This window comes from Numenius arquata, chromosome 9, assembly GCF_964106895.1.
Source record: "Numenius arquata chromosome 9, bNumArq3.hap1.1, whole genome shotgun sequence".
Classification (NCBI taxonomy): Eukaryota; Metazoa; Chordata; class Aves; order Charadriiformes; family Scolopacidae; genus Numenius; species Numenius arquata.
Genome location: NC_133584.1, coordinates 42,257,589 through 42,276,432, shown reverse-complemented (window position 1 = coordinate 42,276,432; position 18,844 = coordinate 42,257,589). Strand labels below are relative to the sequence as shown.

At 38.0% G+C, this 18,844-nt stretch overlaps 1 protein-coding gene across 4 annotated transcripts in view; it reads left to right on the top strand.

Moving 5' to 3' along the window:
- Positions 1-18,844, top strand: part of MYT1L (myelin transcription factor 1 like) — a 124,802-nt gene that overhangs the window by 28,531 nt on the left and 77,427 nt on the right. For 3 of the 4 annotated variants that reach the window (XM_074154134.1, XM_074154133.1, XM_074154132.1), the window contains exon 5: positions 15,212-16,183. In XM_074154134.1, the coding sequence (XP_074010235.1) occupies positions 15,212-16,183 (972 nt within the window). Of the gene's footprint in view, positions 1-15,211; positions 16,190-18,844 lie in introns of all 4 variants that reach the window. The other variant, XM_074154131.1, reaches the window with a different exon arrangement.

Below are 18,844 nucleotides of genomic sequence, written 5' to 3'. Positions count from 1 at the left end.
TGAAAGGTGCATTTGATTTGCAAGGCAAACCAAAGTACTTTCTCCTGTGAAGAGCTCGCTTCAGATATCTGGATCCCAAAGAGTGCTTCACAAGTCTTTTCTACTATAGAAAGAAATCTCTATTGGAGGAGCTCCTGGAACAGATGTTCCAAGGCGCCGTTTAGCCCATTTCACATGAAGACAATCAAGATGGCTTGTACTCCAGGTGTTTCATAATCTGCCAGGGGCAGGAGGAGTCAGGCTGATTCTAGACCTAAGGAAATTTGGTACGTCAACCAAGTCCATTTCACAGATGATGCTACAAAAACTCTTGCAGTTTTCACAAGAGGAGAATTGTTAGGATGTATAAATCTTTTAGGCACTCCCTTGTATTTTCTAATGAACTCAAGGTAGATGGCATATTCAATATACCAATATGTGGTACTGCACCTGTTTTTTCAGGTGGAATATACTGCAAAAATAGCTGTAAAACATAGATATCAAAAGAAATAAATTCAAAGGAGACATAATACAGTTTTTTAAAATAAATAAAAACTAGCACATGGATGTAGAGATAGAGATTCTCCCTGTTTTCACATTTCTTTAAATTTTAGGATTTTCTTAAAAAATCTGGTAATATGTTTGGGTTTTTTCCTTCACTTGCACGAACTTGACACAGACACATAGGCCCTCATAATTTAAAACCCACCTATCAGCTCTGTTAAGATTGTTAGCGCCTGCTGCTATCTTCCTGATCCCCTCATCAGATTACTTCTGAAGCACTTATGTTCTCTAACCAAGAGGAGATGCAAACACCAATCAAAAGATGAAAGAAGCACATGTGCTAAGCAAACTGTGGTGGCACACAGCTTTCCAGCTGTGCTTCGCACTGAAGACGCTCTACATCTTGATAAAATGAAGACAACATATCTGTATTAGCAAGGTCGCCTGTCCAGCCTGCTGACCACTCATCATATTCATTTATTTAAATTATTAGCAGGAAAGTGGTCATCTATTTGGTGAACACAGTAGGTGTTCAGTGTTAATCAGAGCAGAGAACTAGACTCGTGTACCTTACAGGCAAAACACCTAATTGGAAGAAAATTATAACTTTAAGTGAAGAGGTCAGAAAGCATAATCTCACTGCTTAGGACAATGCACATTTATTAATAGCTTCTTTCTGCATTGAAGATGCAAGCACAGATTGCAACATTTTCTGCTGTTTAGCGTTTTATGTTATTTCATATAGAGACATTCAGAGTAGACATTTTCTCTGACAATTTTTGTTAGAAATAATGCGATTGATTTGGAACAGGTAGTTCAGAGCTGGAAACCTCCAGGTTGTGGAGTAGTGTGGGGAAACAGCTAGCCAGTAATACCCTCTGGATACTTCTAGTTCTTGTGGAAAAGGTTTAGATCTGTTTTTTACAGTTGGTACGTGTTTGTGGTTGGTTGGTTGGTTGGTTCGTTGGTTGGTGGGCTGCTTAAACATGACTGCAGCGTTAGGTTAGTAAAATTTTGCATGCTGCTGTGTTCCATGCTCAAGATGTTTACTTTTTGCTACTCGTAGACAGTATGATTTGTTAAAGGCATTATTCTCTGAAGTGAGATTGGGCCTGATACTGAGCTTGTTTACATAAGGACAAATCAAGAATAACTTTATGTCAGTAGAGTTACATTTATGTGAGGTGGTGTTGCACGTGTCATACCTAACTTTTCCTCCCCTTGAAGAACTATTTTAAAAGACTTCCTTCCTTGTGATTGTTTAACTCAGAAGCTCAGGAAACCTTCCAGGTTTTGTCTAGGACCTTATGTGTAACTTTAAGCAGTTAGTAGCCCTCTTCACGTTAACTTCCATGTTTAAAGTGAGGAATGTACTTAAGTGCCCTTCTGATGTAAGGGTTTGCATAGTTATCTCCTTTCCTACAAATAAAAGGCCTTAAATGATAATGTGAAATATTTGATCCTTCAAGAGCAAATAATTCAATTACAGCTTTATGCAGTGTAAAGAAATTATTCACCTTTGATGAGACAGATTATAGATCTCTGCCATACACAACTTTTGTTGACATAGGCAGAAATTCTGTGGAGGACATTGGGATGGTTAAGGAGTTCAGTGTTTGAACTGAAGGCCTTAATAAGAGCATCATAGAACACATTCAGCACCACATCTGATTATAATGCTGCTTCATTCTGAATCGATTTTACATGGCATGGGCTTGCTTGCTTGTATTTTTAATTCGCTAACACTTTCCTTTGGTGTTAGCAGAACATGAGAAGCTGGGCCCATTGTAATGTCAAATTGTTTCAGGGCTTATGTATGACTGCACCTTTCTCTAGACTGCCAGATAAGTAGGTCTGGAAAGGAACCAAGTATCTCAGCAGTGCTGCTTTGAATTCTCACAGATTGCAGTCCTCAAGAAGAGGCTGCATAGAGGTTGTCTTTTCTAATTTTCTTTGCATCCTTCTGTCTGCAGATAAATGCTGAGTGGATCCTTGATTTTGCCTCTTTCATTTTTGTCTGGCAAGATCATATAGTAATATTAATTCTTTCTGGAATAAGACAGATTGGAGAAGAAATTCAGAGCAAAAGTGCTGTAGCCTTAGAACTGTATTCCTATTCTCACTCAGACTCTCTGTAACCAAGTAGTTACCAGTGATCTGGTTTTGGCACCACTGTGTCAAGAAGCTGGTTGCTTATGTGCTATAGTGCTTTAAAGAACCAATAGTGAACTCAGTTATGTAGCAGCTCTTTGCATCCATATTTGCAAACATAATGACCTGATGTTGTAGAAAGTCTCACATCTGGGATATGGCACTTTGGAAACATATCCAAAGGTTGTGCAAAACAGAGCTCCTCACGTTCTCTCTTCAGATTCCTTTGCCTTTCAAAGATTGCATTGTCGACACTGTACTGCAGCTTACACAGAGACCACAGACTCTGTATGAATCCTTCTTGACACTACAGATGTAATGATTCTTAAAACCAAGTTTTGCTTGGTTAGTGTTAGAGGTTCCTATTTTTCCTCTTGTGTTTAGAGGGCAGCTCTAGGACAAATTTTGGTCACCCTATTCATTCACAATTCCCACCAAGCTTACAGTATTTGTCCTAAAAGAGTGAACACAAGTGGCAGCTTTTCTCTCTGAAAAGCAGAGAACCTTATTTGGTAACTGAAGGAGTTAATTTTCCACTATTAAAGTTCCTCCAGGACATAATAAAACTTAATAAAATTCCAGACTGGATTGATCATTTCTTCTGATCCATATCTATTCTCATGAATCAAATTTGCAGTCCTGGCAAATGCCCCAAGTCACAGAAATTTTGTTTAACTGAAATATATAAACAACAACACTAACAAAGTATTCTTTTGAAGCAAAAGCATTGATGTGTAATAAACACGTGTATGTAATCCTGAATACTTTTTATTATGGAAGCATTTGCTCCTTATTTTACATGTTTCAGAACAATTCAGTTTTGTTCTTTTGTCACATGTACCACATATGACATAATCCATTTATACCATAAGAGATAGTTTCCCTTCTGTGAATTAATGTGTTCTACAGATATTTTTTGAGAGCAGACTGTGGGAGCTACAATTCGCGAGCTGGACAGCAAGGGAGGCCAAGTCATTTAGCAGAAGACAAAGAGGACTAATGCTAGGAAAGAAACCACCTCAGGGAGTTTGGTAAAGGATGCTAAGTGGTAATTAGGAAAGGCCACTGTGGTGGTTATGGACTCAAGCTGGTTTTGGTCACTGTTGTTGAAATCCTCAGAAATATTTGGCCCATAAAGGCTTCATGCAGAAAGTACTGAAAATAGTCGGTCACTAACATTAAGCATGTCGAGTATCCATAACACAACAGTTGTTTTTTTTAACGTTTTGTTTGGGTTTTTTTTTTCCCAAGGGATCCATGGCAGATATTGCATGTTCTGTGCAGGAAATATTACTATTTTAGCAAAAATTTGCGGTGGCTCTGTAGGAGAAAGTTTTGCCAGTTAACAGGATTGACAGCTCAAGACTTAATGGGGGTTTATTAGGTGAACTCATAAATCTGATAGTTCTGTCATCCCCAAAGCTTAATTTTGCATGCTATGCTATTAATAGGAAAAGTAATAGTCTTGCTGTGACACTAAAGGAATTCCACAGAAGAATTGAATTTATAATTACAAAAACAAATAAAGCAAGCAAGCACTTTCTTCCTTGTACTCCATTGGCATGGATTACTGACAGTAACAGGGGAAAGGTCTGTGTGAATACTTCCAGTTACCTAAAACAGGAATATTTGCAAAGCTGCACAGGCCCACATCAGGCTAGGGTTATGTCTTTACATTTTCCAAAGCATATGTGGTGAGATCCTCCTTTAAGGCATGCTGTGCAACTGCTTTTCTTCTGGTTTCTATTGTATCAAACCTATTGCTTCACTAACTGCCTCAACTTACCATAGAAGTTCTATATAAACAAGATGCATCTGCTCAACAGTTTCTTGGACACTCTGTAAAGCACTGGACTGAAGTCTTTGCGAAATAACCCTTAACTGTCTTTTTATCATCTGCAATAATTAAAACATCATTCAGTTGTAAAGGCTGGCATGCAATGGAAAGTTAAAAATTGTTTCTTTTTCTATTGCAATATGTTGAATAAAACTTTGCCCTCAGATCATTAAGTGCAAAATATATCTTAAAAAGTAGCAGTGGATATACAGAATGACAGATAATTATTACCAGACTGTTAGGAATAGGGCTGGAGCTGGACTTACAGAAAGTATACTAATGTTTATATTAGAGTTTGTTCATTATCTGATGAGAGCAGTCTGTGGATATCCTTCTCTAAAAAAGAACAACTTTTAAGTGAATAGAAACTGGAATCCTTTCTTGGGAGCCAAGGATCCTCCTACATTTGATGGAGCAAGATAAATGTTTCAGAATAGAATGAAATGGAAATTCTGCCCCTATCTGTAACTCAGGTACCTCAGTTGAGTGTGAGAGGTGATGCAGAAGTTCAGTGCCACATTTCCTTCTTTCCTAACACAGAAGGTTAGAGGCTAGACCGGAGACTGCTTTGCATAATCAATGCTCTTACACGTTCTGCTGAAGCTCTATCACACCCTAGAAAGAGAATTCAAGGACTGCAGTAGATCAGGGGGATCATTCTTCTGGGAAAGCAGGACATGCTGGGTTCCAGTCTGCTCCAAGGACACTGTTACTCTTATGAATTTACTGCTTAATATTAGGTTACAGAATCAGTCCTGGGAGCAGGGATCAGACATTTTTCTCTTTTCTCGTCAGACTACATTTTTCTCTTTTAGGCAACTGCCTTTTTGTAGTATGTACAATAAAGACAGTATATTTTTGCATGACCCAAATAGCATGGAAAAAAAAATAGTATGGATCTTATGCTACTCTTGTGTTTTCTGCTTCCTAGTGGAGCTTGTGTCCAGTCTAGCTTTTATTGTGGCGACTAGCAAACTTTTTTGGGAGGTGGGGTACTGAATTCACTCAAACTGGGAGAGCTTTTACTCTTAGTCTTCCAATTCTTTAGCAAGTGACCTACTAAACAATGTATTTCACCTGGGAGGTGGACAGGCAGGGGTGAGCAGGGGAAGTGAAGGAGAAAACAGGCAGTTCTTCCTTTGGCTACAAATTAAAGCAGGGCAGTCAAAGCAACACTTTATGGGAAGCCGTTTTCTTTCAGGTGTCTATTAGAGCATATCTATTGAATTGGGTCTCTGGGAACTTAAGTATGAAAACACGCAATGTCTAGAATCCTTCAAGGCTTAAATGGCAGATGGATAGGTGGAGAGCTTCTTGAGGCTGGAGCTGTTTCGGTGCACACAGAAGCAGAGCCTTGAACAGCTAATCAGTGTTAGACTTTAGATGTGTCCCAGGTTTAAGCCACAAATGAGCATGGGTATAGTTGCATCACCAAGATAAATAGAAATATAGCTGTTCCTTTCTATACAACATGCCACATGAGAAGTCCAGTGTGAAAGTGATGTAGAAATTGCTGCTGCTATTCATAAGATTTTTTTTAAGTGATTCATGTTGAAATGCCCGTTAAAGATAAGTATGAGTTTAAGCACAAATTTGATTCAACGGCTGGAGGGTCTTGTGACAAAGAAATGGAAAGAATAAGTTCCAAGTGTAAAAGGGAGTACAGCACTTACCCAGGAAAAAAAAAAAAAAAAAGAGAATGCAGGAAGACATAAAGAAATGATTAGGAGGTCAGCATGCGAGTACTGCAGAGAGCAAGTGAAATACGCTGTTAGGATTCTTTCCTAGGCAGCAGGAAATGACAAAGACATGAAAGCTGCAGTCTAGAATCTGCATTATGCAGAATCTTTAAAATAACAATAAAAAGGCTTTAAGAAAGAAGGCTAATTTTATAGTACAGCTGATCAGGGCTAGACAAAATACCCACACCCACAGGTGATACAGCACAATACGGTTCTTTTCTGTTATATTTTCCACTCCCTAATATGTGAGATTTTCCTACAGTTCATGATGTGATGTAACTTACTGTGTCTTTATACCAAACTGATGGAATTTCATATCATTGCCACTAGTCAAGTCAGAACTAGACACAGGCAGAGCACTTTTAAAAACCCAACCAGTAAGTGTTGACTCTCTGAGACTTTTTATAATATGGAAAACAAGGATTATAAAACTTCACTTCATCTGTGGAGAAGATACACACACCAATGAGCCAAAATTACTAACTATTTAGAAATGCGGAACTAAAAGCAGTAGCAATGTACTCATAAAAGAAAGAATGGCTGTCCTTTGGCAAATACGTGTTTTGTTTGAAATCTGCAAATTGCACATCGCTGAGAGAGTAGGCAGTGTGGAAGTAATGTACTCAGTTTTAGGAATGGATTCAATGCAGTTCCATTTAATAAATTCATTTTGAAGTCATAAAACATAATACAGCACCAGATACAAAGGAACAGAGGGGAAAAGTTCATGCTGTATAGGTTAATTCCACTGGCTCTTAAGTAGCTCAGCTACTTCAGTGTGCAGAAGTTTAAGTTAATGAGATTTGAGCCTAAAAATAATCATACCTAGTGCAGTTAAAAGTGAACAGTATGTTAGGGTGATTTCAGTATGAATCACCTGTTGAATACTTAAAAATAAAAGTTATTACAGGCAGAAGTAGAGGTATTGACTTTATCTTATGTACATTACTTTCACCAGTGAACTCCAGCACAAGTTCTGAGCTGAACCGTCCTGAGATCAGACTCAGACTCAGGTTTTCGTTTTGTACAGTATAAGATTATCTCTGTCTCTACATGTGTGTGCATATTTTGGAAAACTGGCTGTTGTCATTATTTGATTGATTGATTGATCCACTCTGTAGTTTGTTGTTTCTGTGAGGCCAGTTGGAGTAAGAGTTTCGGCAGAGATGTCATGCATCATCAGATGTCAATTTAGGCACTGTGAGGCTGGCTACAAAGCCACTGCCATCATAGCTGGCAGGTATATCTTTAGTTGGACATATATAGAAATGTATGCAAATATGTAGGTGGTTACATTTGTCCAGCAAAGGCTTCCTTTTTATGAGACATAAACTTTCATCATCAGGACAGATATTCCAGTGCAGATCTGAACAGCAGTGGGAAATCCCTCAGAGAAAGGAGGGGGGGCAGTTTCTAAGTGGTAGCACTCTGTGTTCTTTAGGTGGACAGGTAGTTGGAACAGCCTCACTGGAAATATCTTTGAGGATGCAGTCGTGACAGAAAAAAGTTTTCTACATCTGTTACCATAGCATACATTTCCTGCATTTGACAGATCTCTAGTACTCTAATCTCTTTCTTAGACATTTCCAATCTCCTAGGCCATCTGTACATGTAATATAGATGGCAAATAAACAGAAAATAATAAAGACTAAGAGCTAGCTAATACAGCTACAAGCTAACTGCACCATTGAGTCACCATTTTCTGTTTCTTGAGGTCCACTATATACGTGTTCTTGACTGACTGGAGTAGCATCATTATAAGAATAGGTTCCCGTTTGCCCTTCTGAAGCTACAGTTAACAGTGTGCTTTCCATCGATCCCACCTTACAGATTCTCCTGCCTTGTTCTCTGACTATTCAATCACAATAATCAAAGACTACATCTATGTGAGTGAATAAGACAGGCCATAGTCAACTCATTTAATGCTGAATTCAACGGTTGCATGACTTGAGTGCATACAGCTAAACTTTAATCTTCCAAATTATGATCACCACATCCAAACTGCTTCTTGGGAGTGGTCCCTTGCCAATGCCTCTGCACTGTGCCTGGACGTTTCTGAAAGGATGCTACGTCACTCAAATGAAAATCATGCCAGAGCTTCACTAAGACTTAAGCAGTATGAATAATCACATGCCACTGCTTCGTCTGGTGTTCTGTCCCTAATTAGTTTATACTAGAATGGCTATAGCCAAAGAGGCAAAGCATCCTTTATATTTACTTTCTCATTATTCTATGAAGTATTGCTCAGCCTTCCCTGTCACAAAAAAATGGGGAATAAGGGAAATGTAGATGAAGAAGCTGGATGAGGGGATAAGGAAAAAAGGAACAAACCCCCTAACAAAAAGCTTTACATTTCAAATGAAGTAAAGACTGGCACTCATGCACATAGAAGTCTTCGTCAATCCAGATTCCTTGTGACTGAACTCATGGAGGGGACAGAAAGAGATACAGGAACAAGAAATTTCAACAATATTATATTTAGCAGTTCTCTCATGCTCTATAATGGTAGTGATGTGTGCCCCTGTCCCCTCTGCCAGTCAGGTCAGATTGTTATCAAAGCACAAACAGGCTTCCTTTAATAATCAAACACAACTAGAAATAAGTAATTAAACTTACAATGGAGACCAAACGCATCCAATAAGATATAACTCTCTCCATGTAACTTGTGCAATCACAAGCTTCTATCCCATCCAAAGCATCCGTACTACCCCATTCACTCCAACCTTTCCGTATATAACTTTGTCTCCGTCCGCAACCTAAAGAAAGCTCCTTTTCAGTAGCTCCGTCGTTCCTTCCTCCCTGCAATTCCTACTGTGTCATACTAAAGACATTGTTGAAGTTCAGCAAGGGACAATTTGGAAGTTTTGAGTAAAAGCAATTGGGATAGGATTCAACCCATCAATTTAATTTATAACCAATCAAGAGAAATGGTTGCTTTTAGGGAATAATTCAGCCAATCTAATTTAGATACCTAGTTTAGGATGAAGTAATCATATCCCAGGATGCATGTTTTTGTCCATTGCCTGTAAATGGAGTCTAGATGTCTAGTTCTTACAGAGACATGTTCAATATGGACATCTGCATTCAGACCAAGATATGAACTGAAACAAAACCAGTGAAAAGAGATTATGTATCCCTATAGTAACAGTTTCCAACTTGTCTTTCACAGAGATTTGTATGTGAGAAAGAAAATGTTAGTTTATGAACTGAAAATGTGTTCTTCAGGCTGCATCCTTTGCAAAGCAATGATCATGGAACAAGGTAGGGGTCACTGTCTCCTAAGGAGCCTTTGGAGTAGCCCCATGAGAAGCTCTGTATCAAGAGCTGTCTGAGTGGGTGTTCTTCCATTGGTGCAGCTGGTCCTCTACTCCCCTGCTGTCTCCCTGCTGTATCTCAGTGTCTGGAGAATAGCTTTAGCTTCCTCATCGCCTGCTGCCTTGCTGAGCTGTGGAAACCTGAGAGAAAGCAGGAAACTGCCATACTCCACTGAGTCATTGTAAGGCTATGAGACAGAATATCTCCCCTCCCTCATATAGACTTCCTGGGGAGAAAAAGTAGGATGAAATGAATACCAGTCATCATCTAAAGCCGTCTCATTAGCTGCCCAGACAGAAGCCAGGTTAAAACAGTTAGGGGCTGCCTGAACCTGATTCTCAAAGAAACATGGACCAGATGGGGATGACTGGCTAAACTGTACTGCCCTTGCGAACCCAGCATATCCACTTCTGATCACAGATATTCTCAGCAAGTTCCTTCTCAAACCTAAACATATGCCTTCATACCAAATATTGCAGATACTGCAAACGAAGTAAGCAGGCTTTATACCAAACAGGGACCTTATCTACTAGAAGGGATACCCGTAGGTAACCAAAAAGTGTTTTCTGCTCTCTCTATGGTGGGGAAAAAACCAAACCTCAGCGTATTCATTGCCTTTTGACTTTTTGGAAATAATGTTTTGCTGTCAGGATGGAAAGACTCTTCTTTTATTTTACTTTGAGCATTAGTTGGTTATTAGTTGAATACTATAATTATTGTAGGAGAGTCTAAACAGTAAATCCCAGTACTATAACTATCCTAAGCAGGTGTAGCAGGCTGAGGGGGAGGAGTGAAAAAAGAAAAGATGTAACGGAATAATTAAAGTGCATCAAGTAAATAAATGAACAGTTATCTTTTTCTTTTGACTTTCATTGAGTGATATAAGGTCCATAAAGGAATCAGCTACTGTAAAAACAAAGTGCTTGGGTCTTTGCCTGAAGTACTTACAGTATAAAAGAACTTCAGGAACTTTTGCAGGGACGCAGAAAGAAATGCACGTGGTCAACTTCAGTGTTCATTGTGTCTCCCAAAATAGGCATATTCAAAGGCTTGGGCTCTGATCCAAATCCCATCTCGAGAGGAATGATCAGACTTTTAGAGACCTTGCTTAGGCCTCACGACAGTTATATGTGTGCCCTATTTCTTCAGTGTGGAGTGGAGAAGTTGTTGAGAGCTCTCTTAGTTTTCCACCTCTTCAGTTTCCTTATTCATAAGATTTTTACAGAGGAGAAGGCAGTGTACAAACAATCCCCTGCCCCATACGATGCTGTAACTTTCTAAGATTTGGGATTCATTTCTGCTGACATTGTCTTGCTACCTATATCTCATAGGCCAGCTGTCATAGACTGTGATGTGGAGATGTATGCGTACACCTCACTTTACAGCTAGAGGGAGAAAGTGGTGTTGCAGTAGTATCACATGCTGAGCACTTAGGAACTGGTAAGTGACAGTAGCAAGAGCAGTAAAGTGTTTTAAAACAGACAATGCTGCCTGGATAATGAAATCATCCATCTGGGCAGGAAGCCTGTATGACCATGTATAGGTTCAGCTTGTTAGCCATCATGTTTTCCCATGCTTGGGAGAAAGTGAGTAATTTCATACATGGACCACAGATTTGGAAAGTCTTGTTTCTGAAGTTTTTGGCCTTTGGTAGGAATGTAGCTGCTATTACTGAAGTATCATTGCCTCTCTCTGCAGAATCTCTCAAACTAAACGCTGTGTATTTTCCTTTTTAAAAAGAAGGTGCTGTTTTGCCTGACTCTGTACACAAACAACAGCAAGCCATTCTTCTGCCAAAAAAAATTGTTTAAATATGGATGTGATAGGAACAAAGGGAGGAAACAATCAAGGGCGTAGAGGCTGTAGTCATTATTCTCCAGCGACTCCTGTATGACATGGAAAGAGTCACTCAACTTCTCTGTGTCTCAGTTTCCCATTTGCAAAATGGGGTTAAAATACCTACCTCACAGGGGTGTTGTGAGGCTTTTTAAAATAATGTTTGTAAAGTGCTTTGAGATCCTTGGATGAAAGGTGCAATAAGAAATCAAATTATTCCCTTTTTTAGTGCAATACAAAAGTGCACTTCTGTTGAGATGGCTAAAGGCTTCCAGCTCTTTATACCTGTTCCATATACTCTTCACTATAATTTCCCTCCTGTCGTTTGTTATGTCTGCTGGGAGTTAAAAAGAACAAATTTTGGAATCAAAAATACCTAAATTGTCATAATATTGTGCGGATGAGGTCTAAAATAATCTGGTATTCTTTTTAAACTGTGTTGCATGTTCCTTGTCCATGCAACCCTAAAGCTAACAGAAAAAAGGATATATGATAAAGTTGTCCACTCTTCACCTAAACTGGCTAACTTGTTTATTTTTGGGACAAACTCAGCCTCTTCGCCAAATAAAAAACCTGCAATTTGGGTCAATGGTTAAAAAACTTATGTAAGGGGTAGAGTACATGGTTTAGGCCTATATGCTTTCAGTCATTTAGCAACTAGCCATTAAACAGGACAGTGTAAAGGTAGTTACCAAGTTAAAGGTTAAATCTCAGGAAGCATAGAAATGTGAAATGAAACCAAGATAAGATTTTACAGAGCTGAATCAAGAAAAGGCACATGGGTTCACGTAGAGCTGCTATGCAAAATTACTTTCCAGAAGACCCTTAACTAATACGCGAACTACTTCAGACTTAAAATTTCAGTTTAATAAACAGATGACAGAGGTGCTTCACTAGAGAAGGCTCAGCATCCAATAGACTGTTGTAGAGGAGATGACATAGTATACAGAAATATCCTTTTCGTTAAAATTAACTGCTGCATGGAGATAAGAAACATGAGCAAAGTAGTTGCTAAAAAAGTAGATGCAAGAAAAGGCCAAAGGTGAAAAGAGGAGGAATGAAACTTGATTAAAATATTTTGTTTTCCTCCCTCTCTCATCCAGGATTCATGCTTTACACTTTTTTCTCCTCCACCACCTTTTTTTCTTCTTCTTTTTAGGATTGAACGGGCAGGAGAACTGAAAAGGATATAACCAAACAAACAGAATAAAAAATATTATAGTTACAGCTTTCACCCAGCTTCACCTACTCAAAAGGAATTTACATGTCTTCACTCACACAGTACGTGATTCATATTTTGACTTTTCACTGTTGTGGAGGCGAAATATAACATATTCCTCCCATTGGTGATCATTTACATAACTCTCATTCATGTAAAATCAAACACAAAACACCCTTTTTAAAAAACAGACCTTGAAACTTTTCACATTTCAGAAGTCGCCCTAGAATAGTGACTGCGTACCTGAATAGTTCTCTGGATGGCTTGAGAAAAGTACATTTTTTTCCTACTCTGTCCTGTTAGAGCTAGATTTGGACTGATTTCACCAGTGTTTGTACAGATCTCATCCTAAACTTGAAGGCACTGGCAATTTTGGAGCTATAGCTCACTGCTTCTTTAATTACTTTGATGTTTCTTCTGCTGCATCTGACTGCTCATCAGACTTAGTTGCAAGAAGCACCCCGTAAAAGCAGCAGTTTCTCCTGATCAGTCTTCTTGGCATAAGGTTTTATCCTTAATATTTAAATTAATGTGGGAATTTTTTCAAGATGGAAATTTTTCTAATAGGAACTGTAAGTGACATCCCTTACTTTCACACTGAAAATATGGTACTCTGATATACTTAATTTTTGAGGGGATGAAACATAAATATGAATTACGATTATCTTGAGAAAAACAGCAACTAAAATAAAAGCACCTTTGATGATAAATAGGTGACCTGCTATTGATGTGGAGTATCTTGTCATTTAAAACTACCGTGCACCCTTCCCTATTAATTATCTTCCCACTGTATTCAAGTAGATTATATATATTATAAAATATTTTACCATTAAAGCATTTTTTCCCTAGACATTGCCTAGTCATCTACCAGTTCTGCTGCTTAACTACAGCCTACTATCATCCCAGGATCCCTAACCACTGTGTAGAAGGAATACTGTCTTGTGGCTGAAATATTAATTATTGTGCTGTTGAGCTTTGTGTTTAAAACTCTGATTTATGATCGTGTCCACTGACATAAAAATTATTTTTATCAAAAATTATTTCCTATCATCAAAATGTTAGTGTACAAGCCACCTACTGCCTGAAATTTCCCACTTTGGTTTGTTTAACCCAAAACATAAAAGTCACACTTTAGAAAATCCTGCATATTTAGGTGTACCGGTGTCAAAAATACACCTGAGCTGAAAAGATGCTATCAGAAGTTGATGGACTAGCTCTTGAGCAGGTGTTAATTGTCCTAGGTCTGCTGCTTTCTTTCAATTTGCACCAGCTGAAAAACTGGCCTAGCATGTCAATGTAATGATAGATTTAGGAACTTTCTTTTCCAGTTGTGATGCAAAACATTTAAATATCGCTTGAGTAGCCAATTATCAAAATATTATTTATGAGACGTTAATTAGTAAGTAATAATGAACGTGTATCTGTTTTAAGAATGGGTCTAAGAATGACATAACTTCTAAGTGAACATGAGATATCAGAAAATGCTCTCTGGATGATACTCATCTGACCAAATATCGATATCTATAAGGCAGGCATCTACTCCGAGCCCCTTTGTTGTCAGTGAAGAGAAACAGGCACTTCTAGTAGTTATTAATTTTATCCTCAAGAAGGTATCTTAACCAGATAGGGTGTCTGCTTCTCTTACTGACTAAGGATGGGAATGTCACATAGCGTACTCGGATATAGGTGCCTGTCTTGCTCATGTCTAGGGTTATGTGAGATGAATCTCACCCTCAGGACCTCACATTGACTCCATTTTATTAAGTTGTCCCTCTATTATTCAACAGTTGCTAGAACAAAGCTAAGTAAAATGTGGTAACTCTGCACCGTTATGTTACAATACACAGGACAGTGGATAACAGTCCTATCATACATGTATGACCATAGAATTTGGGCTAGCGTATTTACTTAAAATTATATTGGGCATATAATTGCTTCTATCTTCCTTTCATGTAAAAACTCTTTAAAAATTCCTACTTCTCCACAGTTTGCATAATTAAACTGAGAGATTTTGATTTCTACTGGTGGATCCACTAACTAAAATGCCATTTTGACCTTTGCGCTACTGATTATCTGGTGTTAACCGTGTGTATGGTGTTAAAAAAGTGTCAATTTCCTGCTTGGTGTCTATTCTTTCTCTTTTGGTGAATGACGTTCATCAGTAAGAGAATAAATCCAGTAGTACTCACTCCTTTGCCATCTACCATGTTTACAGGAAATACAGGAGTGAGAAAAGTTGAAAACCTAGGCAATTATGTGATATTAGTAATATGATCGTAACAAACCCCATGAAACTGTAAATATAGCAGTGAAAGAAACATCAGTATTTATGCCATAATATTTAGCAGTAGTAGTAATTAGCATTTCGATTGCCTTTTTCCTATTGGTTCTGTGAAAGAAATTCATGTGAATAGCAAATAAACAAAAATAGCCGTATGGACTATAGAGAAATTCACTTCACATGGGCCTTAGTGTTATAGAATTGCTGTATGATTAACGATATTTGACATGCAGTTTGTTTTCTGTCCATGCGATTGCAACAACAGTTCCAATTGTAGCCACTTTTTTCTTTTCTTTTCCTTTTTCTTTCTTTCTTTGTTTCTTTCTTTGTTTCTGTTTTTTATGCAGAAGACCATCAAATGAATTGTCACAATACTCGAATAATGCAAGACACAGAAAAAGACGATAACAATAATGATGAGTATGATAATTACGATGAACTGGTGGCCAAGTCATTGTTAAATCTTGGCAAAATTGCAGAGGATGCAGCATACAGAGCCAGGACAGAATCAGAAATGAACAGCAATACATCTAATAGTCTGGAAGATGATAGTGACAAAAATGAAAATATTGGTCGGAAAAGTGAGCTGAGTTTAGATTTAGACAGTGACGTTGTTAGGGAAACAGTGGACTCCCTTAAATTATTAGCACAAGGACATGGTGTAGTGCTTTCAGAAAACATTAATGACAGAAATTATGCAGACAATACTTCACAGCAAGATAATAGGAATATGAACTTTGTAATGCTAGGGAAGCCTGTGAACAATGGACTTACGGAAAAAATGGTGGAGGAGAGTGATGAAGAGGTGTGTCTCAGCAGTTTGGAGTGCTTAAGGAACCAGTGTTTTGATCTGGCTAGGAAACTCAGTGAGACAAACCCACAGGAGAGAAATCAACAGCAAAACATGAACACTCGTCAGCATGTCAGGCAAGAAGATGACTTCCAAGGAAGAACACCAGACCGGAATTACTCTGATATGATGAACCTAATGAGGCTTGAAGAACAGTTGAGCCCCAGATCTAGGACTTTTTCTAGCTGTGCAAAGGAGGATGGTTGTCACGAAAGAGATGATGATACCACCTCTATTACTTCAGATAGGTCTGAAGAAGTGTTTGATATGACAAAAGGTAACTTAACCCTGCTTGAGAAAGCAATTGCTTTGGAAACTGAGAGAGCAAAAGCCATGAGAGAAAAAATGGCAGTGGAAGCTGGAAGGAGGGATAATATGAGATCATTTGAGGAACAGTCTCCAAGACACCTTTCTGGAGATGACAGGAAGCCTAAACCCAGTGACGGCCATGTCAAAAAGCCATATTATGGTAAAGGTAATATTTCTATATACCGTATGTTATGTCATGAGAAAGTGTGAGCTAACGTGTTACGTTTTGCATAGATTTCTGAAATGAAGCTATTAATTCCACAAAATGGGAACTTTATTTAAATTGTAATAGTATGGCATGATTGTAAAATAGCCTCATGCTGCGACTATAAAATAAACGTATTCATTCTGCAGTGTTAGAAATATGTACAGTATTTCAGTGAATATCATTTGGCTAAATTAAGAAAATAACTTTCAGGGAAACAAAACAAATAAGAGATCATGTTGAAAGAGGCAAAGATTTTTCTCAAGTTTTTAATATATTTCCTAGTATTAATTAAAAAACAATGAAGAGAATTACATTGCAAACTATATTGGAGAGTGGGCTTTTATGTAGCAGGTAGTCAATCAGCTATGAAGTGCATATTTTACAGATTGGATTGGGTAGGTGGCATCGTGATTTATAAAATTATCATCAAATGACAGTTATTGATGAAGCCTCTCCCATCTAAAATGTAGAATTGCCTGATAGAAATTGAACAGTATCAGAATGACCGATAACATAAGATAGGGGCAGTGACTGCACATTAATTATCTTAAGATAGTAAGGTAATGGAAACCATTTGCTATGCAAGGCATGGTGTGGCCTGGGCTGAGATCAATAGCAATTTCTTTCTTATGTGCATTCCACTTCACTGGTTTCATTCCATTGTGGAAACAGTTAAGGTGCTGCCTTGACCATAATTCAATACAAAAGTAAAAAAAAAAATGGAAAAAAAAAATAAAAGTCAACAGACTAAAGGTTACCTTTAGAATACCTTTTGATTTACGGGATTATCGTGGTGATGGTGTGTTTATATTACCACACCCCTCTTCAACATGTCTACATCTGTATGTGTAGGGCCGTGTTATATAAAGTGTTCAATACCTCCTGAGACTCATTGAACACCCCTGATTCCCATTGACTTTAGTGGAAGTTGAGGACGTGGTATTTCATGGGAGATGCTAAACAGGGACTGGGTTCATCTTATATTTGTTGTAAAAATATTTGGTTTCCTTTCTCCAACTGACATGGTGGACATTTTTCTCCTTTTTGTAAATCCCTGTTTTGAAAGAGTAATACCCTAAAATCTGCCTGTGACAGTCAGGTAGGCAGACAACATCTTGGTCCCAGCAAGGTTTTGATTGGTTTTCACAAGCCTGAAAGAAAAGTAATGACCAGTCTTTTAGAAAAGCAAGGAAATTACTGGTGTCAAACCCTCTTCTGCAATGTATTTTAGTGAAGTTTTGTTTGTTTAGAAAACAATTATATGGTCCAGTGAGCGCTGTAGTAACTTCGCGTATTTGGGGAAGACAACTTTAGTTAGTTAGTGTATTACTGCATAGCCATGTGGATATTGTGCTAAATGTTGTTCACAAATTGCCTATTTTAGGTACTTTTCCCTTTGGATATATGTCTCTAATAAAACCACAGAAAACATGGCAAACTAATATGAATTTTTGGAGACCTTTTTAGCTCTGGTGTTTTCCAGCCCTTCCAATCTATGAATGCCTGGGAAAGCATTTATGCATATAGATCTGCTGTATCTGAAAAGACTATGTAATTTCTGACAGTAACAAAAGTATGGACTTCCTATTTCAGTAAATTCTAGAGCTTCTTTGAACCATCTTATCTTTTAGGAGCTGCAGGCTGAATTGGTAATGGGTCCAAACCCCAGCCAGGGCCTAAATATTGTGGTAGTTTGGACCAAGAAACTTTGTGGAGTGGATCGTTCTATGATTTTTTAATAAAGGAAGGAAGAAAAAATAATTCCTTCCTTATTTTAAAAAACATAGGAAACATTCTGGTAGTTGTTGAGAGAGGACACTTTAAGTAAGACAGTTGCTTATATTATTTGTTCTCAACTCACACATTATCTTCCAAATGCTCCTGGAAGAGATGCTGACAGAGATATATGACATGGTTGAGTGGAACTTTTTTGGGTACACAGGTTTGCAGTGAGAACTACCTCCTGGCTTGAGTAGTTCTGCTTTCAGAGATCGCTGAAACAACAGTTAAGGGATCACTAACCATTTTTTTCCCTGCCATTTAAAGCTTTCTAAACAGGCTTTCTTCCAAAATTTATGAATTTTAAAACCTTTTGAGGCCTTTGACAACGTTCACTCAGGCAATACTCCCATTGTGTCAAAGAGTAAGGAAAGGTTACAGGGTTAAACAAAACTGCAATATTTCTCCCAATAAGCAGAAAAGAATTTACAAAAGAGTATTCAGTGTTTTGTATAAAGTTGTGGCAGGTTTAGTCAAATGTCTTCCATTAAAAGCAATGGGAAATTGTGCAAATACGATTCTATGCAAGTTTTAAAATCATTAAGAATAGTATACAGCATCTTTTCTGACTCATTAGACCATAAAGGCTCTTAAGGATCAGAAACATGCTATAACTTTAAAGCACAGACTTGAATACAGAGGAGGATTTGTTTGACACTGTAGGTTGTAAGTGTCCGGATCCTCAGCTGCTCTAAATTAAAATACCTTCATTGACTTCAACGGAGTTCTGACAATGTGGAGTAGCTAAAGTTCCTCTAGTTTAAAGTCTCTAAAAAGCCATTATGGTCTATTAATCATCTACATTTTTTGCAGTCCTTGAATATTGTTATATTT